Raw genomic sequence first — 25,396 nt, forward strand, 5'->3', positions numbered from 1 at the left:
GGACATTGGCCATTTTGGCTTTCCCAGCAGCATGGCAGCCACCAACTCTTCCTCCTACCACCTTTTCCTCTTCTTCTTCTTTTCCTTCCTTATAACTCAGCCTGCCCTCACCCAGGACCCATCCCTCACTACGATGACAGTAGCCAAAGGCGACCAGTTCATCGTCCCCACCACGTTGGCCAACCAGACGACCCCTAGCTACGTGGAGACAACCCAAAACACCCCTCCAGAGACGGGACTGTCCACTCCGACGAGTGGTGGAGACGCAGACGATGAGGATGTCCCTCCAGCCGGCGGGACTCGTTGCCAGGGTTACTACGACGTGATGGGTCAGTGGGACCCGCCGTTCAACTGCAACGCCGGCGTCTTCCTGTACTGCTGCGGTACCTGCTTCTACCGCTTCTGCTGCCAGTTCCGCCAGCAGCGGCTGGACCAGAGCATCTGCTCCAACTACGACACGCCCATCTGGGCCAACACGGGCAAGCCTGTGGCCACAATCACCGAAGGCCAGGAGGACCAGGACCGGGACCGCACACACCTCATTGTCTACATCATCTGTGGAGTGGTGGCCATCATGGTGCTGGTGGGAATCTTCACCAAATTGGGCCTGGAGAAGAGCCGTGGAGGAAGTGGAGGAGGAGGAGGGGGAGGAGGAGGAGCAGGGTCGACGCACACTGATCTCAACTCCAGGTGAGGAGCATAAGGATGTGTGTAACTGTGTGTGTCTGTGTGTGAGAAGGCAGTCTGTGTTGATGACGTTTCTTATACAGTTTAGATATAAGCATAGAGGTGAATAAAAGTCTGTGAGTGTGTGTGCCATTTATGTCTGTGTGTGTTTGAGAATGCACGTATGTGTGTTTCTGCATGCGTGTGCTGGAAAGTTGAAAATTCTGACGTCACACCAAAAGGAAAGAGACCAAAAAAAAAAAGTAAGAAATTTAAGATTTTCAACATGTTAACACAAAACCTGCCAGCTTGGAATTTACAACTTCCAACAATGAATGTGTATTCGTAGGTCTACTAACACACGTGTGCATATGTGTATGTTTGCATGCATGTATACAGTGAATCTCTAAGTGTTGCCCAACAACACATGACCAGGTTTGACCAGCTCGTTCCAACCTGTGTAGGTGTTTCCAAAGAAGCTGATCACTTTGTCAGAACACAACAAAGGGTCAGAGACAAATTATATTCTGTCAGTGTTGTGTTGATGGGACTACACCTGTAAAGTAGAAGTTCACATGTGTATACAACCAGACTCACATATAAGTCATGCCCTAATTTTGTTTTTGCTCATAATTTTTTTGACATGTTTCTAATTTTTCTTTTTTTTTTCTTTGTTTTATTTCTTTGTGGTTTTTTTTCTTTGTTTCTCCTTTTTTGCCATTTTGGTTTCTTTCTCACATCATTTTGTATTCCACCCCTTGTGTACCATTTGCTTTGCTTGTAAGCATGACTTATATTTGAAATAAACAAAAAAAATTGAAAAAAAAAAAAAAAGATTTGCTGCAGTAGGTGTTTAAAGAACTTTTGAAGAGGGAATGTCTTTGTGCTGCTGTACAAGGATTCCTCCTTTCCATTCTGCCTCACGTGTAAGGTTTTACTACGAGTCAAATCACTTCTTACACTTTTGGACTGAACAACAAATTATTAATGGGCCGGGCTGTCTTCACATTTTGCCTCCATTAGCTGAGAAACAGATTATATCCCACTTTAATGAACGCACAACTTGTGTGTAAAGAAGATGTTAGGCATTCACAGTTTAGCACTTCACGCCTCGCTCTCCAGACACACATGCAAGCATGCGCACACACACATAAACACACACTCCCACTGCAGTTGGGTCAAATACGTGGTCCAGGGTTCAATCTGTTCGCCTCAGGAAATCATTACAGCAAACGGCGCACAGCATGGGCTCAGATCTCTTCGCTTTCATCCCAAACTATCTAGCCCCTCGCTCGCTGCCTCTCCTCATTCTCTTCTCTATCTAGTGATTATTCGTCTTATCTCTCCGAGCTCCTTGTTTTTGATCTCGTTTCCTTCCATGAATCTCCATTTCGTCACGTGCCATTCGTTCCTCTCTTCCTGAGTTTCCCTGACACAAACCACCCTGTTGGTGTTCCTTGAAGTCCTCTTCCTCCGCTTCCCTCCATGTCGCTTCTGTCCCTCTTTGTCGGCTATCATCCCTCTGTTTTGCTTACCTTCTCTTGCAGCCCTCCTCTTTCTTTTCATCCCTTTTTTCTTTCCTCTGGGGCCCAAAGAGGTGACACAGGGGTCAGTTTCAACCACTCGCATCTTTATTCAAACCTCTTTCGCCTCGCAGCCCTTCTCTCTCATGCACTCCCGTCCTTTCTGTCAGTGTCACAACTTACATGTCTTGTCCTCTCCTCTCATCTCTTTGCTTTCTCTTTTTTTTTTTTTTTTTTTTTTTTTTTTTTTTTCAGTGGTTTCTTTTTGCCATTATAATTGAGAAAGTGGACTCACAGGCAGCCACACTCTCCATCAACCAGCAGCTCAGCTTGTGCGTCTCTCCATTAACCTGAGCTGCAAAACTCATTTGGCGGATAACACGCAGCCATGATTAATTTTTCCTGCAGGGTAGCACCTCACTGAAATAGAAACACTCCCGCTGCATAAACACCCTCCCTCTGTGAGCCCATCTCGACAAGATTACCGCTCCTCCTTGAGATTAAACAAATTTCACCAAGATTACAGCTTTACCGTTTCTGGACTGCTCTGCCTGCACGCTCGTTTAGCTATTAGCCTGCTGACATAAATCCCTGGTCCAAAAGTGAGCGTGCAACTAAGACCTCATGTACTGCACAGACTTCATGGGGTGAAATACATAAATATGTACATACACCCACCCACTTTAGAGTTGGATTTTAAAGTGGCACCACACAAAAGGCAACTTTCGCACTTTGCTCTCATGCCATTGCAGCCATCAAACTCTGGCGTGCACCTGTCTTTTTTCACTCTTCTTCTATTTCTCCGTCTCAACATCCTGCAAGCATGCGGTGATTAATACTGTGAAATCCCACCAGTTCTCCCAAATCAGCTTTGAAACTTAAAATCCAAAGTGATCCTCCTCTCAGATTACCCTGCTCCCACACACACACACACACACACACACACACACACCTTCCAATACAGCTCCGCGTCTTCCAACCACACCAGGTTCAGTGTGGTTCGCAGGCTGCGCTAATCCTCAGCCAACAAAAGGGGAACGGAGAGTACCGCCTTAGGTCATACATGTCACGTCTAATGAAAGGCCTCGACTGGAGAGGGGCTGGCTTTACACCGAGAGAGTAAACAAACACTGATGACCTTCATGATTTTACACACACACACACACGTGCACACACTCACAGTGATTTATAGTTCAATTAACAACAAGAATGATAGTGGTGGCATTTAGGTTGCGTGAGCACGGTTCAGATCACCACAGCGAGAGGTCAGGATAGCCAGGAGTCGGGATGTGCTGCAGTGCAACATCCACCTAACACAAGTGTGAGAGGCCAAGGACCAACATGGTGACGATCACATGGTTCAAACGGAGAGTGCGTGCGCGCAATTGTGGGCAAGTGCAAGTGAGTGCATTCATGTGTGAGTGTGTGTACATGTATGTATGTGTCTGGCCATTTGTGTAACCCAGCAACCCTGTAACTCCAATTATTAGACCAATACAAAAAATATTCAGATATTAGATCAAATTCCCAACTTTGTTTAGTTATGAACCTTTGGAATAAGGATCAGAATCATTCTGCCTCTAACAGCGAGAATATTATTTTTGATTTTCTGTGCATACAAGGTTTTCACCTGGCATCATTGCTACATACAGATAGATCTATATGTTTGACTGGGTTTGCATGTCATCTGTCTGCCGTGTGTGTGTGTGTGTGTGTGTGTGTGCACTGCTGTGGGCTTTTTAGTTATCATGTTATGTAATGAAGGGCACTGTCATTTAAAGGGTTTGACTGCTCTGCCCTGATTTAAGGCAGACAGATAAGCAATACTCAATACAGTGTGGACATACATATGGGCTGTCACCATGTGCAACAAATGCAATCACTTTTCCATTCCACCCTCTCTCTCTTTGTCTTTCACACACACACATCAAAGCGACACCAGGATGTGGCATTATGGTTTATATTTCAAGGGCATTTTCGGCCAGTTGATGTGATTTGCAAGGACAGTTTGGACCTTTTTGAGAAACTGGTGCAATTTTATTGAGCTGTGAAATCATACATCTGCACCAGGTACATCAGCACTGAAACAGTGCAACATTTAAAGACTGTCTCTAGATCTTTAAGGCTGTGTTTTTACCAGCACCACTGTTCTATTCAATATACTTTACAAGGCTTTATTCATGTCAATACTTCCTTAAATGTTTTATAAATCACTAAAAAGTTTAGCCAATCACATCTTCATTTATTATAACCCCCTTTGACTTTTTGACAGCTCCTTCAACAATCTTGATGTCTTATTAGAAAGTGAGAAAGTCATGACCCTTTATAATGACTTACATTTATAACCACAAACTTGATGACTTGTTAGAAAGTGATTAAGTCTCCGTTAAAGGGAGAAGAGATTTTAATCAGCTATCAGGACTGCAGACATACAACTGAGCGGGACATTAATCGAGGTTTCCTCCATTACAACAGTCTGCAGTTTCATATGGCACATAACAATTAAAACAGTAATTTGAATAAAATTGTCCTCTGAGGGAGGAGGGTGGCAATAATAGAGGCCTGTGTTAAGTTGTTAATAAATGGGTTTTGCGGATGTGCCGCAGCTGTACAAGCTGTTGAACATTAACTAGAGGTGGATAATGAATTATAGAAATAGATGAAATGACAAAGCAAATTATGCTCGAAGAGGAGTGGATGTACACTAGCACAGGAGATTTTACACAACCTGACGTGCTTACTGATATACACCAACCATCAATGAGCCCACTAGTAATCACACTAATCACAACCTAAAGTAAATCTTGCTATCCAGATGTTTTTGGGTTTTTAGCCTTTCCATTTCTTCTCTCTCAGAATAAACCTGAGAGACCACAGAGCATATCAGTCTTGTAACTCAGTCTGGTTTTGGAAGAGTTGTCCTTGTTAAGTTTCATCTGTTGATCCTCTGTAGGTTATACAAATGGCCAATCATCTACAAATACGTGATTACATTAAGTAAATCCGACCCAATCCCATGTAAATCCTGATGGACGGGGATTTGCAATGTTATCCTCTTCTACTGACAGCGATTGAGTTGTACAGCCTTCGTGTACTGTTGATTTAGTATAGACAAGTTTATTAGTTTCACAGTATCATGTGAATAATGTTCTCTATATGATCCTACTAACAACACGCGTAGGTGAAAACAGTCAAATCAATGTGAAAATATTCTGTGGTGAAGTCAAATCCAGAAATATGTTAATTAGGAGCATTTTGCCTAAAACAATAATATGGCTGCTCCTGGCATAACCTCATGTACACTCTGATGTGCAGTATGTACATGTTGGAGCACGTATGTGTACGTCAACACACCTGATAATAAACACACCTCTTGTGTTGCACTATCCTGTTTCTTTCTAATGAGCTATAGTACATTTCCACTAAGAAGCTGAAAAAGGCAGAAGTTTTCATCGAGTTTCCTGAAAGTTTCCTCGTCTCCTGCTCCGCTCTCTCTCCCCTCCGTCTCTCCTGCCTCTTGATTACCTCCAGGGCTGAGCTGTCACTGTCTATCACCTCCCACCTGTCGCCAGTGTGTGTGCGTGTAAGCACGGCTGCATGGTTGTGTATGCTTACAAGTAAATGTGTTAAAGTGCGCACACGTATGTGCCTGCGTCACCGCTTCCCTCCGTTACTCTCAAAGTGAAAGGACATGTAAGCTGACAGCTTCCTGGCTGGATCAGATGTGACAATGTTCCCCCTCCAGCTGCTTTACCTTCCTCTCTCCTCCTCTACTTGCTCCTCCTCAGTCCTGCCAGGCTTCACTGGGCCCACACACACACTCGAATGTGGGTCGGCACCCACCGACTCAAGGGTTTGGCTGTGTGCTGTTATTGTGTTTGTCTTTGTTGTTGGTCTGTTCAGCAGGGTAAAGCTGAAATTGTTGACATCTGGCTGAAAGGCCTTGAAGGTGGCATTTCAAATCTTAAGGCTGTTCAAAATAGTTCATTCCAAGATGAACATTTTATATGTCATAGTCAAACCCATATCAGTCAAAAGTGAAGTTCATAAGACCAGCAGACTCACAGTGAGTGGGCCCCAGTAGCTCTTTTTCATCCTTCTCCCAAATTTCTAATGGGCCATCTGTCTCCAGCTTCAAATTAGGCACGAAAACTAACAGCTAAAATCAACTGAGATAACTCTGTAAGATCCTTGAAAACTTTTTGCACAAAACTGTAGTTCTTCCATTTAGAAGCTGGACGAAGAAATATCACCTGGATGCTTCTGTGTCAGACGGAAAGCAGATCACAACAGAGCCACATCACTTTTCTTTACTGTGTGGCTGAAAAAAAAAAAGAAAAATAACATATGGCAACCTCTGTTGCTCGAGGGAAAAGCTACATGTTAGCTTGTTTAACATAAAACCACAAACACTCCTGTCAACAGCTGGATAACCCACATATAGCTATGTAGGCTGTAGACTGAAAAAAAGTCACCATATGGGTCATCATTAATCGTATTTGTTATGCATGCTATAGTTCTCTACTAAGACATGAGCAGTCATATGTAAATGTTGGTGTGAATGCTCCACCTCCGTGTTTTACATGAAAAAAAGCACATAAGCAAGCAGAAAATATAATTATGTAACTTGTTTTTAAATGAGTGTTTGATACAGACTGATTTTACATAGCTTCACTTCACCTCAGATTCAAATTTGTGTCTACTACCACATGTTTGACAAAATTGTCTCACCTCAAGCTTCATTTAATCACTGTTCTGGACCTTTCAAGTGTGTCACATTGTCCTCATCATGTCTAATTGTCAGACTTCTAATGTTGACTCAAAAGTACAGGTGCCAAGTTTATTCAAATGCTTAAAATGCTAATGATAAAAATGTAGATGTGAGAGCAGAGGTATCAACCCACGGCAGAAACACAAAACACCTCATGTCCTTGTGCACGATTTTGTGTCTGTGGTGTGCTTAAGATGTGCCTTGTCATCTTCTCACTCTTTATCAGTAATCGTCAGTGACAGCAAAGCCGGTTTTAACTGTAGCTTTGATGAAAAGAGGAAACGATGAGTAAGTAAGACAGAGATGAGGAGTAAGACAGAGATGAGGAGTAAGACAGAGATCGTGACACGGAGATATCAGCCACAGCTGCTTTCCTTTTTCAGTGCATTATCTAAAGGTTTTATTTTTTTATAGATGAATCACATGAAGAATGATGTCTAGGAACTGGAAAGTGGTTTTGGTTAGGAGACGGATGGTGACATGGGTTACATGGGTGGTAGAAAAATGCCCACTGATGTGTAACCAGTGGTGCAAAACTGTAATCCAAATTACCAGGATGACAATGGCACAACAATAAAAACATAAATACATATACAATTTTGAAATCACTAGAGGCCCAGAGGTAAAACGACAAAAGTCTATCCCCGTGTGCAGTGACAGGATCAATAATGTGTGCAGTAAGGCATTGACTGAACATGAGGATGCACAGGAAACACACACTGTACTGTATGTCCTGAATGTAAACGCAAGCCTCACTGTATTCAGGACATTATACATTAGAACAATCAATGGAGCAATGCTGCAGAGAGGCAGACAGAGAGAGGTTATTGTGATATTAGTTATAACTAATCACTGAGTGTGTGCACTGATCTGGGTGATCTGGGTGGGGGATTGGTTGTTACAGGACATTAGCAAAGTCTCATCTCACTGTGGCTGTAATGTGATGGGAGAACATGGAGGTACCGATGCTCTCACAGATCTCAATGTTATGTAACATGTTACTGAGTAATAAAGAGCCATAAGAGAAGTAACCTGAAGGTAACTCATGGAATATATGTGTATCTTACTGTATATCCCATCCCAGTAGCCTTAGAGATAAAGAACAATATGAGGATTTATTTTGTAGGCTGTCACATAAAAACAGGAATCATTTCCTAATATTACAGCCCACTTCTCCAACATTTAGTCTCAGAGTGGACACTGACTGAGGGACCTGAATCAGGCTAACAAAGTCCAGTGGAAGTGGAAACTGGTCTACTAAGCTGTGACTTGACCTGGGCTCACAGCATGGATCGGATAATGTTATGAGGGGAAGCGTGGGTATTTCCGCAAGCATTTCCATCCAGTTTGAGAATGTGAGACATGTGAGAATTAGTTGACTGTGTCTCAAATTTTGCAGTTACTAGTCCATAAATTCCTGGGACTGATTGTGGTTGGAGAAACATGCAAAAACCTTTTTGCAGCATTTCCAGCTGTTGTTGTTGGATTGTGCTCTCTGAAGATTAAGGTCTCGCTTGCATATATTATATCTGAATCCTACATTTTGCTCACTGTAGGTAGAGATGTGTCGTAACCACAAACCCAGAAGTGAGTGAGTATGATGAAGCATACAGAGGAGTTATTTGATTCTGGTGTTTAAGTGTAGTTAAATTTTAATTGATTAATTTTCTTTTTTTTCATCTGATTGTATCCTCTTAATAAGCTAATGTTTAAAACTGGAGCAGTATATAAACTGGTTCAGGCAGCAGTTTATTAAGAAATCTGCACCTGTTCATTCATAATACCACTGATTTACATTGAATTATTTCCACCCACCGCAGACTATTTCTGTCGGTCTACCCCCACCCTGCGAGTCTTAATCTTTTAACCAGCTGCGCGGCCATCTTCACTCTTTCAAAGGCATCCGCACAAACTCTCATGAAGCTCAGCCAACGCTCTATAAACACTACATAGCCTGGAGACAGGTGCAGTTTTTTGTTGCAGATTAAAAGTCCAAATCAGCAAGTTGTTTGAGCGGCAAGCCAAGAGAAGAGTGTGTGGAGGCCCGAGGCGCTGCACGGCAATGAGTCAGAGAGGGGATGAGGAGCAGAGACAGAGAGAGAGAGAGAGAGAGAGAGAGAGAGACTGGAGGAGAGGGAGACAAACGGTATGGTTTAAAGAGGAGGGCGAAAAGAAAGAGACAGATTTAGGGCTGTGCTGAGGTGAGGAGGGGGCAGAGAGAGACAGAATGAGAAGACTGAATGGAAAAAGAATTGAAAACCAAGGAAAGAAGAAGAGAGAAAGTGATTTAAATCTTCACAGAAGATGATGAAAGATCAGGAGGCGTTTAAAGTCCCTTTGTTGTGTGATGCAAATGTTCAGAAGGGGACAAATTTTGCGTCATAATCTAATGCGCAATTTCACAAAGACACACGCCATGAACTGTGTATAAAAGGACTGACAATAAGATGATTAAGATCGGAATTGATTTGAATGAATGAATATGATTTTGTATTACAGAATGAGATCTCAGAAATAGAACGTGACTCGTGACACGTATTTCGTACGCAGCTTCAGAGGGTAAATTCAACACTGCAAGATTAATGAGGGATTTTTTTTAGGGTCTTATTTTTATTGTAATTTACCTTTTTGGTGAGGTCTTTCATTTAACATGTCACATTTACTTATATTTACCTTATGATTTCTTACATTTCCCAGAATGCCTTTAACCCCCCCCCCCCCCCCACCCCCCAAATAGGAGCAGAAACATAGTAGCTGTGGCTGTAGCTCAGAGTTATGATGTCTTAGGGTGGATTTACTCTTCTTCAAAGGTCATGCACGTAAAAAACACGCACAAACTGTACACACACATACAATTTGTCTACATGAGAAACTTGCAGCTGATAAAACAAGCAGCTTTATCATATCTGGCACCAAATCAGCATCAGGCCATCAACAAAGTCCAAGTGCTGGACCCACTTTTTGGCATCCGTGACCCTGTTATTCACACGTCATCACACCTACAGACAGTGTATAGATGATCAGAGAGGTGGTCAAAGGGAATCACTTTTCTGTTTGGCAGGTTGAGTGTGAACAAGTTGCCCTTAGCTGTTGCTGCCAGGTCAGTCATTTCTTTGTTTGTGTGTTGTGTACCTGTGTGTATGTGTGTGAGTGTCTGTGAGGCAGTGGGGGGCTAAACACATGAGCTTCGTTAGCAGAATGGAGGCACCAGTGTTTGAATTATTGATCAAGGGAGCGAATACCATCAACACTGTAAATTCAGCAAATGCACAGGGAGAGGAAAAGTGTTTATTCAAAGTGATGAGTACGCCTGCATATGTGTGTGTGTGTGTGTGTGTGTGTGTGTGTGTGTGTGTGTGTGTGTGTGTGTGTGTGTGTGTGTGTGTGTGTGTGTGTGTGTGTGTGTGTGTGTGTGTGTGTGTGGCAGGAAGGGAGGTGTCATCAGCTTTGGGAAAGAGATGGGGGGGGCGCTAGGTTAGTGTTTGTCTTCAACTGATAGTAAATCAATGAAATGAATGAAACATCTTAGAAGAAGGAGGTACAGGAATGTGTGAGTGAGAGTGTGTTTGTGTGCATATGTGTGTGGTGCGCTGTCACTCATTCATTCATTTGCATTTCTTGCATCCACACACAACAAGCCCTGAGTCCAAACACGACCATATTGCGAGAAATCTTGCCCATATGTCGAGCAGCCGAGAGGCCCCCAGCCACACACAGCTGCCTGGAATTCATCCTAAAGGACACACACACACACACTGAACAAAACACACATAAACACGTGGTGATGAGCAACTTTTTACAGAAATGTTTCCTCAGCAAGAAAAAAAAAAACTGACACAACTAAAACCAGTAACTGGATATTGGCCATGAAATGCAAGTGGGGAAAAAAGTAAATTGCAAAATGCAGTTCTTTGTCTTAAAAGAGAACCAGAGCTATCATCTGTTTTATTTCACATATTCGTCTTCCTTGTCAAATCCTGTCACCCACATTACCCACAATGCAACTCAACTGTTGACAGTTCGGTCAGGGATTCAAAAGTGTTGTGCTCGTACCGCCTAATGTAGCCTCGAGCTGTGAGCCTTAAGCACAGACGAAGAGCAGACTGCAGAGGTTTGATAACTTATTTTGTTTCTAACTCCTCCAGACTTTTCTCATTTTCAGACTTGTAGTCCAGCACAAACCCGCGCTGACTCAAGCAGTATGACTTGAGGCTATTTATCCGATTTTTGCATGGACAACAATCCCTGATTCCTGAGCCGGATGTTAGAAGAATATGTATAGATAAAGTACACAAGACAAAAATATAATATAATTTATCAGACAAACTCAACAAACAAATGTTTTGCGATATGATAATGCAAAACTGGATTTACATGACATCATGAAACAGGGTCTCAAACAGATAAAGACAAAGGCCAAATTCAATATGAGCCAACAACAGGGTCATCACATCTGCACAATATTCTATAAAATTCTAACTTACACAGCACCACCTCTTTTCATACTTGATACCACACCCAACCACACACAAACACACAGGTAGGCAGGAATCATAGAAAAAGGAAAAGTACACACATTCACACACAGGTCACTTCCACACATAGATAGCGAACACACCCTCTCCTGGGACGAGGGGATGAATCAATTGCCAGCATGTGAGTGTGTTTGTGGGTGTGTGTGCAGACAGGGGTTCCAGCTGTTGGGGAAGAGTCCTCTCAGGGGACCAACAAAACACATCTGTCCAACAAAACACATCTGTGAGGAGAACAGATGGTGTTTGTCTGATTCACTCACTGACTGACAGAGTTATAGGATCAGGCTGTGCAGATACTCTAATATCAACAATTTATCACATCTTTTTTTTTTTTATTTCCAAGCTGCAGGGTGACACTTCTTTTCAGACACTGTCAATTGAAGGAATCAGGACTCTGGAGTTTTCTTTTTTTGTCTGCCAGTCATTCTTGTTCAGTCTAGAAAATGGCTGCCACAGACCGAGGTGTTCATCATTTTAAACGCAAAGCTCCTGTTTCATTTCTTCAGCACAAGTTTCTGTTTGAATTTTTGATTTGTTATCATTCCACTGTTGAGTGTTTTAACTCTGAGATCACAGCTGACAGAGGACGGTGTGTCTCCTTTGTGTTTCACTGTGTGAACACAATAAGAAACAAAATGTCTTGACGTCTTTTTTTATTGCATTACACTCTGACAACTCTGTCAAGCACCTGTTGTCAACAGTGTTTCCTTCCTCTGTCACTATTTTAAAAGAAAAAATAAATATATTTGTCTGTATGTGTGTAACTTTAACCTGGTTTAGCAGTGGAGCTCAAATTACAAGTCGAGTGCCAGTTTACAGCCAGTGTGTGTGTGTGTGTGTGTGTGTGTTTGTCTCCAGGACACTGACGGACCTGCTGAAGCAGCAGGGAGGTGAGGTGAGCTCGGTGGAAAACACCACGGCCAGTTCGCCCAGCAGAGGGAGAGCCAACGGCATCTCAGCCAGGATGATGCGCAGCAGGAGTGGTGGGTACTGAGACACACACTCAGACATGCACACACACACACACACACACACACTAAATGCACAAGGGTACACAGGTGAATTCAGACTAACATACAATATACGTGCCTCTATCTGCAGTAGAAAATCTCTGTGTGGGGTGAGTGAGAAAAATTTAGTAAAATTGTGCTTGAGACGCCTGTCGACCATTATTTATAGATAGTCTAAACCCGCTTATCTAGTGCAGGGTGCTGGGGCTGGTTTATTACAGGACCAACACATACATTCAAAGTAGGTTTGACACATTCAAAAATAAAAACTTTCATAAAATTCCTACAGATTTTGGTGCAAACAGAGGCCAAACTTAAATCCCATAAATGTAAGTAAGACCGCTTTGTTTTTAGAATGTGATTTTATCACCCCAAGAAAAGGCACAGCCTTCACATTTAGGTTCAAATTTGAGATCTCACTGTCATTTAGGTTTATCCAGGATACTGGAGAACATTTTACATGATTTAAAAAAAACCTGAAAGCGTCAAATAGAAAACAAAACACATATCCAACACGTGAATCCTCCAGGCACAAATAAAATCCTCAAAGCTCTGTTTGCTAAAAAATAATATAAATGTAAAAGTAAAATAATGTAGGGAAGAAGGTGAAAAACTCAGAACTGGCTATTTATTGCTGTTAAATATCAAATTACCTGAGTTTCCCAACAAATTGGGGACAAGTGAATTTACACCATGTTTTCTCTCACATAAACCAAACAGGCACAAACAATCCTTAACTTTCTTCCTCTTGTCTGTCAGGTGCATCACACTTGTACTGTACAAAATAACACACACACGAAACACAGAGTAAGAAACAGACAGCAGAAGAGGAAAAAAACTCCTTCACTTCCTTTACCTTCCTCTGTCACTCTTGTTTTTCCCACAGACCTCCCTCTTGCTTTACCTCTCACCCACACATACTTTCACTTCATCTGGCAGATGATCTCTCGTTTGAGGCTCCTCTTATGTGTCTTATTTATTCAAGGTCGCATCCTTCATAGAGCTGAGGCAGAGGAGTGAGTCTTGTTTCATTCCTTTGCTCAGATATTTCAACTGCAGGGATTCAAACAGCCGAGCTCTCAGTCACAGTCCTGCTTTCCCAACCTTCAGATTACTACACCGCCTCTCAAGCCGATTGTTTGGTTCGAGCTGTCTTTTTTAAAAAACACTGTATTGAACACTGTTGGCAGATGATGGTGATGAATATACAAACCAAATGCTTGTATTACAGTATGTTATTTTTTAAAATCAAATGATCATGACGCCCTAACAGAGAGAGGAAGAAAAAAAAAAAAAACTGCCCAAGCAGAGTTTTCATCTGCCTCCATGAGGACAGTCACTAACCTCATGAGATCAAATTATATTTTGTGACTCTCTGCAGAGAGATTAAAATCGGGGAAGCACCCACTGAAAATCAGTTGGTGTGAAATGTACTGAAAAAGTCTGAAAAGAGTCAAACGCAGCCCAGAGTGTTACACATAATCAGCAATGACTGAGACATTTTTAGGTAGAGGACAGAATGAAAGAGACAGAGAACAACAGAGGATCTTCATTTGTAAGCAGAACATATGCTTGTTGCACTTGCAACACTGGTGCACTACACTATACACTCACATACACTGCTTAATTAGTATGTTAATGTAAGCAGGCAGCATGTGCTGTTTTCCATATATTTTCTATACATCCAGATACACCAGGCTGGGTGACACAGTTTTCCACCAAGTGTGTGCCACTCAGGCATATGACAGGGTTCAGAGTATCACTGTCTGTTGTCCAGTTTGGCTTGTGCAAAAGAGCAGCTGACTGTGCATGTGTGTCTGCATGCATGTGAGTGTCCCTGTGTGGATTTGTGTGTCAGAGGGAGGGAGAAGGGAGGAGTGTTTGATGTGAGAGGCCGCCTGCAGCGTCTATCTCTCATATCTTCCTATGTAGAATTTCACACACTGCTAATGAGTTGATAGGACATACTGTATGAGGTGGACACTTTAATCCAGAGTGCTTCATTGATCTTATACACTTGAAAAGAGCAACAAATTAACTAGATGGAACTAACATTAAACAGATGTGGGGTTTTTTTTGGGGGGGGGGGCAAATCTGCCTTATTACTACTACTTTGTCTGAGAGTTGCTGAGTAAATTTTTGCTTGTGACCAGAGAGCCTGAAGCACAGTGAGAAAACGTGCATAAGAAATCCATGTGGCTCTGATGGAGTGAATAAAAGATGGGAGTTAAAGCGGTTCACCTCACTGGGTAACCTAAGTAGTTGTTGGGTAATGTTCAGATACTACAGAACTTCATGGCCCTGCAGTTATCAGAGCATAAATATTAATGGACACATATCAGTGGATCTCAGCAGCTAACACGTTCTCTGCTGGCTGATCGTGAGTGTGTTTAAATTAGCAGCTTGTTCTGCTTGAAGGAAAAATCTGCAGAACTTTGTGTCACGGCCGCACAACGGGTTACCACGGCTACTTTTTGTCACGGGGGGGGGGGGGGGGGGGGGCAAGGACTTGGACTCAAACGCAATAACCCCCAAGAGAAGCAAAAGGAGTAAACCAAAAATCTTTTAATAAACCAAAATCACTGGAAGAGTCCAGGGCAAGGGAACAAAACTTAAACAACCAAAAATCATCCACATGGGAGAAAAACACTTAGGAACAAAACTAAACAAAAACACAAAAGTTTCTAGCCAAGGTAAGTCCATGAGGTGGGGAAAAAATGCAAGGCACAGGTACGGGAATGAACGCGGGGAAGACACAGACTCAGGTACAGACTCGGGCATGGACACAGACAAACTGACAAGAACACAGCCAAACGACGAGACTTAAAACACAAGGCAATGGGCAACAGGTGAAACCAATTAGGGCGGAGCAGACAATCACAAATGGAGGGAAACAAGACAAAGACAGGAAGTAGAACAAGACAAGATACACAAGGGCTATGGTTTCAAAATAAAACAGGAACTATAAACAAAACTTAGCAAATTAAACAAGACTCTGAAAATGTCCACAAAAGAGTTATAAACATAACAAAAAGGGTTCAGAAAAAAGCCCCCTTAGGGGCAAGTCATGACACTTTTCAAAATAAAATGCACACACACCTTGTACTGTGGCAATCCAGAAAATAAGTACTGTAAATCATGTCTGTAAATTTGCTCTGGTGACATTAATGCAGGTATTGCCTTTTGAATTGGGAGTGCAGAATTTAGACAAACAACTAATGTTAGCTTAGCCCTGTTTATTCCTGAACGTAGGCTTACCCGTAGGTGACAATATTTTGAGTATACCCTGGCTTTAAGAACACACAACATCTAATCAACAACAAACTTGTTGTTACTGGGAAGTGTATTTTTCTCTTTTGGTAGTCGCCTCCTCACACCTCCAGCCCCATTATGGGGGAATTTTAAATCTCCTTCTGCTGAGAACCACCCACTGCTTACAGATTGACACTGTCACCCAGGCGTCTCTGGGGGGGCTCAGATGTCCTAAAATTACTGGACATTTTTCATACACATGGAGGACTGTTGCAAATGAAGCAGCATGTGGCACAATCTGTTTACTGAGTGGGGAAAAAAAGTCCATTCCTTAATGTGAAGTGAAAGTCATCAAAGGCAGGAGACTTGGCAGAGAAATCAGTGTGGGTGATGATACCTGTTGATACTAATGTCTCCCATATTTATGCACATTGCACCTGTTTCTTCCCAGAGGAGGAAAATGTCCACTGGCTCTGTGGTCAATAAACACAGACAGCAAAGAACAAAATAATACACCATTGTGCAGCAGGCAGTTTTGTGCCTATAAAACCAAAACAAAAGTCCTCATTGTATCACATGAACACACTCTGACAGTTATTGTTTGAGAAGAAAAAAGTTACCATTGGGAATTTTTGCCTGAAGACTGTCTGTCACCTAAAAGCTGCGTACAAATGTCGTCCTTTTGGTCATAACATTGTTTTAAGCAAACTCAACAGGTTGACATTTGAGGGTCGGCACGTGAGCGCTTCGGATCATGAGTCACCGCCGTCTGTCCCAGATCTCCATCCTCTGTTCACCCTAAGAAACTCCTGAAGGAGTCTGGACTCTGAGGGAGTTGTTTTATTTGTATTTTCCAGGACTGTGAATTTAAGCTGCCACACACCGAATGAGGATGCAAATACAAAATGTAAAATATTCCCTAATTGAGCCACAGGGCAAAGTGGAACACTGCATAGATTGCCTGGACAGAAAACAGATGAACAGTATTGGTTTTTCCACTGTAGACAAGATGGCAGACAGTGGCCTTTGGAAAAAGTAATGCTCATTACCTACAGAGCAGCTGAACACATTTGAACTGATTGGAGGCAGATTGTGTTAAAAGGCCTGCTGCCTCTCTGTGGCTGATGTTCACTTTAAAGTCCACATTATGTAACAACAAAATCATCCTCTTACAAATGAAAAGTTTAATTCATTAGTAATAAAACACAGCTTTACTTGGTGTTGGTCTGGTCAGTCGCTCCTGGTGGCTAATGTTACCAAGTTTTAGAAAAGTTTAAGACTGAATTAGTTTCTGAGCTTTGTGATTCTGTGCCGTAGTTGTGATAACAGCGCAATAACGTTGTGTGGACTTGCTTTAAAGACACATTGAAATGTGGATTTCATGTTGATTCTTCATTTATCTCTTATTACAATGCAAATATGTGTCAAAAAATACTTTTTGAGTATGTTGATATCAAAATCGCTCACTTTGCACTATCATAGTAAAAGGTGTCCATATTTTATTTCATGCAGAAATACATCATATTACTGACACTAAAGACTCACTGTGACTTTAAAGACCACAAACATCAAACAAACATCAAGTCCCATATCTTTAAAGTCCAGGACAGTTTCTGAGATTAGAATGAGCCATCAGCGGCTGATGTTAACTGAGGACAGGAGGCAAATATTTGGTCGAAAAGTCTCCAACAGACATGAGTCAATGCAGAGAGAAAGCTGGAAGCAGAAAGTGATGACCTATTTATCAAAGACGACTGCAGAAGTTGTGTGAGCCGGTAACAAATCATTGTTTGTAACACAAATCTCACCCTTTCCTCTCTCGCATCTCTCCTTTCTTTTTTCGTTTTTACCCAAGCTGTCAGAAGAGTTGCTTTTTGATCACTCGCCTCCTCAAAAAATATTTTCCCGCACTCTTAACTCTTTCCTGGGGTCATGAGAGTCAAACTACTCATTCTTGTAAATGAGTGCTCTTGGTATGAATGTGCACGACCAACTCAGCAAGATCGCGCAGAGCGAGGACTGCAGAGCACATGGGAGGGGTGTGAGAGGGTCATGTTTGTCTGCTCTGACTCGAAATGAAATAGACTTTCACATATGATCTCACTGATGACAGACGTGGCACGCACTCCGCTGCCTCACTTTATTCTCGGCTCTGAACTCTGAGCTTCTTCGTACCGTCGCTCTTCCTCACACAGAGGGACCTTCACATTTCATCTTGGTGATGACAGACACCGCGCAATGCACTCTCTCTCCTTTATCACGTCCCCCGTGGCACTTAAGGCTCTTTTTATCACAAACACACACACACACACACACACACACTAAGAGATGCACATTTATACGCAAAACACACACCATGTACAGTATGTGCTGGCCTCCCTGCTTTTTCTCGGTGTTTCACGGTCATGAGCACTCACAATAGCACGCCAGTGAAAACTGCAGGCAGATGGTATAGGTGTGTGTGTATGTGTGTGTGTGTGTGTGAGAGAGAGAGAGAGAGAAAGAAAAAGAGGAATCCCATTACATCAAAAGCTCCTTTAACTCCTCCTAAAAACTTTAACTCCTCTTAAGTTGCTGACCTGAAAACGAATCTTCGTCTCACTGTCCCCGCCTCCTGCCTCTGCATCATTAGTGCTTCTGCTAAAACTCAACTGCCTCTAGACAAACTGGGAAGTCTACATACAGAATCTTGGCTCACTGTGAGCCTGCGCTCGTTATTTTATTGATAACCCAGTATTTCGCATGATGAGACAAAAATTTACCCTGCTTCTTTTCATCTCAAAATCTGCTAATCAGAGAATGTTTCATGTCTGCATAGCATTGCTGTTATTAATAATTAATGTCTTAATTATTAATAGCAGACCAGACGCCATCTGAGCATGTTCATCCTTTGGACTAAAAGTAAACTCATGTTCTAATTCTAACTTTTTACTAAAACAGGCTAAACTATCCAGGGTTTCTCTCGACTAAGATGCTGAAACTGACTGGTATTAGATCTAACTAAAACTCACATCACTGTCAATTAGCTTCTCTTCTTCTCCTCCTAGGACTGTGTCATTCACTCACCTGTCAGAGTGGGACAACTTAGATCTTTATGTAATGTAATATTCTGTACTATGCAGGAGTAACACACACTCGCACAAACCTGTGGTCACCTGACCTACGGACCACATTGTTCTCTGCTGTGATGGACTAATAAGAACTCATCGTTTAGTCAGATGAGGCAGAGGAAGCCTCATCTTGCTGTTGTACACCTTAATCACACACTGCCTGCGATTCCCACTGAGAGAGAAGATCTTACATAACTCATTAAGCAGCATTCCTGCCCTCTTGTTCTGCGCTTAAAAGATCCCGATGCCAGACGTTCACATGGTGTGTGCCTAATGGAGAAATTAATATATGCAGCCATGCTGGAGCCTTAAAACCTACAACCCTGTATCAGAACCTCTCCTAATTCCCTCAGTTAGTGTTTTATGTGTTGGCTTGCACACACACACACACACACACACACACACACACACAGAGAAGACTTCAGAGACCACTGGGCTTATCGTGAAAACCATTGAACACACAGTACCAGTGCTTCGTGATCTGTTGGTTACTCACTGTGACTTTAATGAGCGTCATTGGGAGAAAAAAAGAGGATGAAGATGATGATGAGAAGAAGGTAGTAGGTGATGAAGATAGTGATGATGATGGTGATGATGATGATGATGACAATATGAAAAGGACTTCTTCCTCATAATTCACTAATCTGGCACATGCTGAGAGGTCAGCACCACTGGATTACACTGGATGATTTTCCTGTGTCTGCACACAACGCATGCACACGCACACACACACGCACACACACACGTACACACACACACGTACATAATTATCCATGGGCTGTGCACTGTCATTTAAGCTGATTAGGTAGTGAGATGTTTCACATGTTGTAATATGCATCGTGTGTGTGTGTGTGTGTGTGTGTGTGTGTGTGTGAACAGTGATTAAGGTGCAGGCTCAGAGTTGTAAGTGTAAATATTGTTACTGCAGAGACTAACTCCTGACATTTCTCCACCACCACCCCCCGGCTTCAGCGTCATTTTCTAATTTATTCCACCAGAACATCCTGCCATCCTCCCTATTCCTCTCTCTCTCTCTCTCTCTCTCTCTCTCTCTCTTTCACCAGCTCTCTCTGTGGGTTCACCATCGAAATCACACAGGACTCTCACACACACTCTGTGCGTCTCCTTCATGAGTGTGTGCAGTGATTAGCATTCAGAACTTGGTGCTGGGTACACCTCTTTCTCAGCACTGACAGACACAGATGTGATGAAATCCTCTGTCTTTGATGCTGTGTTTCTCTCTGTGTGACACTGTGCTGTACACACACACACACACACACACACACACACACACACGCAAGCACACAGTCATGTGCGAACAGATTTGACTCGTGCATGGCAAATCAGATTGGCAAGCGTATCAATACGCTTTACTGTTTCATTCAGTTAAAAGATATGTCAATTTAACACACAAACAGGCACTGACACACATGCACACACACACACAAAACTACACATTTTTTATGCCAAAGATGGTTTTCCAAAAAATGAATAAATAAAAACACTAAAATGCTTAATACCACTGATCTTGTTTCTCTCTTCCACATGACCTTATAAAGCATGTTGTTGGGAGTGTGTGTATGTGTGTGTGTGTGTCTGTGTGAACATTCGTGAGCGATTCTTGTGTGTTCGTCCGTCCCCGGGGCTGACATCAAGTGCGCTGGCTGCATCAGTGGACTTCATTAATGCTAATAGCCAGGGCTTCACTCTCTCGGCTAGTTTGTTCCATTGTTCATTAACCTCAGTTCATTTAGCATGAGACTGGCCGGCCGTCAGGGTCGGGGCTGCAGCCTCACCCAAAGTCAGCAGCCTCGGGGAGACGCTTTTTAACTCCTGTTAATCCAGCATTTGTGTGACGCCTCCACAGTTCACAGTCTTACCTGAGAGATTCTCAGCACACACACACATGCCAAGCAGACCTGCTTAAAGTTGATGGCGAAGCCACCTCTAACATGCATGTACATGTGTGAGAGAAATAACTAGAAACTAGTGTTCTGTGTTTTAATCCAAAAATCATGGAGGAAATACAAACAAAACAAATCAGCCAATCCCTTTCATAGCACTGAAAATCTGTTCAAATTGTCTCTTGAGGTGAAACTGGCACTGGAAGCTGTGGTTTTGTCCTGGCGTTGTCAGCACACGGTCTTTTGCTTGTGAGAGTGAAAAGAAAAGGTGTGAGGCAAAACATAAGGAGAAAGGAGCAAAATCACTGACTCGCTGGGCACAGATGTTTAATGGCCTAGCAGCTTCGAAAGCCAACTCTCGGTGCACCGGGGCCCCTTAACGTGTCAGCATGTTTTAAACAAAATGTTTGTCAGATAGTCGAACTGCGTCTGAAAGCCCATCCTCCCACAGCATGCTGAAATTAAGTGGGAGATGCAACAATTTTTGTAACTTTCCAAAACTAATAATCCGATAAACACGCTCATTTTCAAGTACGAGCAGTGGAGCGAGTGAAAGGAGCAGTTGGTCAGGAGGGCCCACAGCCTGTTTCTGCTCCAGGGCATGCTAATCCAGCCACGGCTCATTACCAGTATTTTTAAATTGTACAGTTACATCATCTTTAAAACACTAATGAAGTATGTGTTTGAAAAAGACAAACATCAATTTTAGGTCCAGTATGAGACAGGATGTGGACTCTGGTCTGAACTGTTTTTGCTTCAAAAGAATATGAAGGTTGTGTGACACTTTCTAAAAGTTCAGTATATTGCTTTTGTTTTAAAAGATACTATACTGACCTCTCACTGACTGTGCCTCTCTTTCTGCCCGTCTCCTTCCAGAACAGTACCATCTGAATAACTCGGGTTACGGGCCGTTCGGACAAGGACTCCCACACCCGCACAGTAACCACAGCACAGCTGGACTGAACAAATACACCTCCCTCAAAGCCGTCGGTAAGTCGGACACTCACACACACACACACACACGAAATGATGCTGACTCCAACTGATACAGTAACCTTTAAAGTACAGTAGGATGGCTGCACAGGAGCTGTCAGACGATGAGGGCCTTTGTGCCTCTTGGCAAACAGGGACTTGATCTTAAAGAGGAGCTCACGCCGTTCCTGTCTAACACTGTGTTGTGATTGGTTAATGTTAATTTTCTCTAAATGTTACTGAAGGATAGATGTTGACCTGGGGTTTTCCACGTGTTCACTGTTTCTAAGCAAAATAATTCTTTATCAAATCTTTGTTGTTTTTTTAAAAAATTATCAAGCAGACTGTGATTTTGTTCGAGCTAACGTCACTGTACAGCAATATTTTTGTACAGTCTGATCAGACAGCGCAGGCCATTGCCAAGGACAAAGCTCTATCATACATGTTTTTCATGTAACACAGCTTCTGGGAGCTCTGGGGCAGGAAGACACTACTGGGGCAAACATTATGAAAGCTATGTGACAGGTAACTGAGAACTTAAAGGAAAATTTTTTTCAGCATCATTTCTAACATGAGAACTTTTTAAGTATAAATATTACATATTCTTTGCATAGCTAGAAGAAATACTTAGACATCTGACTTGCGCACTAACAAATCTAGAGGTGATTGGTAGATGCATCCTATCAGATCATTTTCTTTATTAACAATTTTCCTAAATGTCATAATTCTCACCTTCACTAACGTTGTACTTGTGGTCACTGTTTGTTCGGTGTCTTTCTACACTGTTCTGATGCCTCCAGATGTGGTTTTGCAGGGGTTTCATGATGTAACAGTGAAGTTACTACAGCCTGGACAAGAGGCTGGAGGGTTCTTTTTTTTTTTTTTTAACCAGGTGACTGTACACATCGTTTCATGTCGGCAAAGGTCACACACATACAAACACGCTGCTGTCCTTGAATAGTAGGGGGTGTAATAGTGTACAGAACTGCATCCAACCCCAGGCATCCCATTAGAACAAAACAATCCTCCACCAGTGAGCCAGAGGCAAATCACTGCCTGTCAAGGTAGATTTTTTTTTTTACATTTACTGTACGTGGAAAGTTGATGGACCATGAGCACCCTTTTCCAGCAACAACTCTCTTTACACACTATACTTTACACTCGGGATCTGCCTTAAAGCCTCTACAGATCCACACGATTTAGCTTCAGAGGTAAGGTGACTTCCTCAAGGGCACTAAAACAATAATTAACCATTAGCTAGACCTGCCCCTCTTTAATTACTGTTGCAACACCTGTCCAGTTTTCCAAATTTTGCATGGCACATGCAGCCACACACCGACCACAAAATTCATGGTAATTTTTGAAGCAACGGGTCCTTAATTTCAGACTGAGACTGACAAATGCAGATTTCTAAAAATGATGAAACCACACACAAGAACAAGGTTACCGTGGCCATGAAGCTAGCAGCGATGACCTCAGTTTATTTAAATAATCCTCTGTGACATTCATGCTTAGACGGCACACACACACACATAAACGTGCACACTCTGGACTCAGGGCGAGGGTATTTATAAACTTTTACTGCTATGTCTCCACATCCTTACACACATACCTTTCCCTCCATCATCTCCGTTGCAGTCCTCGGTCTATTCTTCCTCCTCCCCGTGCTCCCTGCCTCCTGCCCTCTTGTCTCCCAGTACAAGAGGAACGCCGCCACGATTCACCTTGAGGGCATGCACCAATTGGAAATACTTAAATCACCAGCTTTCCCCTTTGATCTTCTTCAAATCCTGCCTCCCATCCTGACCTTCTTTCACCTTCTTCTGGCTCTCCCTATACATTATCTTTCCATTCATTTAGTGTTATTTACTTCCAATTTATTTGTAATGTGACAAAAATATAATTTTTCTCTGTACATCTGGTGGTTTAAAGTGACCCTACCCACAAGGCACTCTTCCTAATTTTCCTTGACAAAGTGGTTTGCAGTGGGGGGGGGTCGGGGCAAACACAGCCACTAATCGCTGCCACCTGGCTTTAATGTCCATTTATTCGTTTGAATAAAAGCCTAACACAACACGTGTCCTCTGACAGAAACAACTGCGCAAGAGAGGGGAAACAGAGACCAGGAGAGACCCAGTCTGGTCTTTGGAGCTCGTTTTGTCCTGGGCACAAGCAAGACACACAGCGGTTATCATTCTGTTACCAAACAGTGTATTAAACTGAGTTTTAGTTCTTTTGATTTCAAGTTTTTGCTTGTAAGAAGAAGAATGTGTAATTTCCTCTTTTCAAAGTTTCATGACCTCCCTTTAAAAGTTTGTAAAATACCTCGAGGAGCAAATGAAGCTGACATTGCTGACGGGTTGGAGCCGGGAGGTCCTCACATAAATGCATCATGGATTAAGTGTGATTCAGTCGTCAGTGTTTCCTGCACTGACACACTCTGTGTTTGTACATTGACAGTTCATTTTAGGTTGCTTCTGCATGTGTGACTCAGAACTGCATCAGACTGCGACAAATTGAAAATGACTCTGAAGTATAAACAAGCTTAAAGAGGCCAAACATAGTGTGTGTTTACTTTACTGGCCTGATTGTTAAAGGATTCAAACAGAGTGTACAGTAAATTAAAGTAAAACTTCTACTTACACTGAAAGTATTAAACCAAAATCATCCTATAACTTCCTGATCACAAACTGTCTCCACTCTCTTCCTTACAGCGGACAGTGCGTCTCGTAGCTACTACAAGAGCTTCCCGCTCATGGACTTCTCTCACTACCAACCTGTGGCACCTCCTGCCTTCCACCAGCCTGTGCCGGTGCAGCCCAAAGAGAAGTCCTACATCCACCAGCCCCTGCCGTCACACCACGACCTCCATGCCCCCCTGTCCATCTCCATCCCCTCCAGCCATCTGGAGCATTCGCGTCTCCCTAAGACCACCACGCACCCGCTCCTCTCCAGCTCAGCCTTCAAAGCCTGGGAGACAACCGGCCGCCACGTCCACAGGCAGACCTCTGCCCCGGGCCACACCTCCTCCTCCCTGCACAGCTCCACCCGGAGACACGGCTATTCGACCCGCAGGCAGCAGAGCATAGAGAATATGCCGGATCTCTTTAGCCAACCCTATGGAGGGATGTATGGAGGAGCTGGAGGAGGGACGGGGCAGGGGCAGCATGTCCAGGGGCAACACCCTTCTCAACCCTCCTACTACCACCACACCAGACAGAAGAGCTACTCCACCCACAGTACGACTGAGGTGACCGTCTGAGTGCCTGTGCCTCAGAGAGCGGCCTGCTGCAATGTTACACATACTTACAAAAGGCTTTGGTGTCCAGCTAAATGCCAGAGTATGGGACAGTTGGCCCAACACATGAGAGATATTAAACTGGGAGACATGTCAAGATTTCAGAGATGAAAAGGGGTGTTTTAATAAGTGGAAACAGTGAGAAAAACAGCGTAGCAGAACCACCACTCTCACAGATTAAAGGATTTCAGGTAGTCATGGTTATTATTGGACTCATAAGGGTCTTGTTCATTGCTCTTAGAAAGTAGATAGACTCTGTCTGAAAGGAAATCTGCCAAGGTTGCTTAAAACCACTCTCAGGCTCCTATAGGTCACACAGCCTTCACAGATTCTCAACCACCACAGTTTTGGTGTT

At 42.9% G+C, this 25,396-nt stretch overlaps 1 protein-coding gene across 1 annotated transcript; it reads left to right on the forward strand.

Annotated features, from left to right (window-relative positions):
* The first annotated feature begins 31 nt into the window (after positions 1 to 31).
* On the forward strand, positions 32 to 25,005 carry shisa8b (shisa family member 8b). Its single transcript, XM_041029258.1, has 4 exons — positions 32 to 690; positions 12,354 to 12,478; positions 21,648 to 21,761; positions 24,458 to 25,005. The coding sequence occupies exons 1-4, from the start codon at positions 32 to 34 to the stop codon at positions 25,003 to 25,005; spliced, it is 1,446 nt and encodes a 481-aa protein (XP_040885192.1).
* Positions 25,006 to 25,396: the final 391 nt, after the last annotated feature.

Source organism: Toxotes jaculatrix, chromosome 21 (assembly GCF_017976425.1).
Source record: "Toxotes jaculatrix isolate fToxJac2 chromosome 21, fToxJac2.pri, whole genome shotgun sequence".
In the NCBI taxonomy this organism is placed as follows: domain Eukaryota; kingdom Metazoa; phylum Chordata; class Actinopteri; family Toxotidae; genus Toxotes; species Toxotes jaculatrix.

Bases quoted from the DNA above. Each gene is read 5' to 3' on its own strand.
- shisa8b (XM_041029258.1), top strand. From the start codon at position 32: ATGGCAGCCACCAACTCTTCCTCCTACCACCTTTTCCTCTTCTTCTTC. The intron at 691-12,353 runs GTGAGGAGCATA...GTTTGTCTCCAG, and splicing joins CACACTGATCTCAACTCCAG to GACACTGACGGACCTGCTGA. The intron at 21,762-24,457 runs GTAAGTCGGACA...TCTTCCTTACAG, and splicing joins CACCTCCCTCAAAGCCGTCG to CGGACAGTGCGTCTCGTAGC.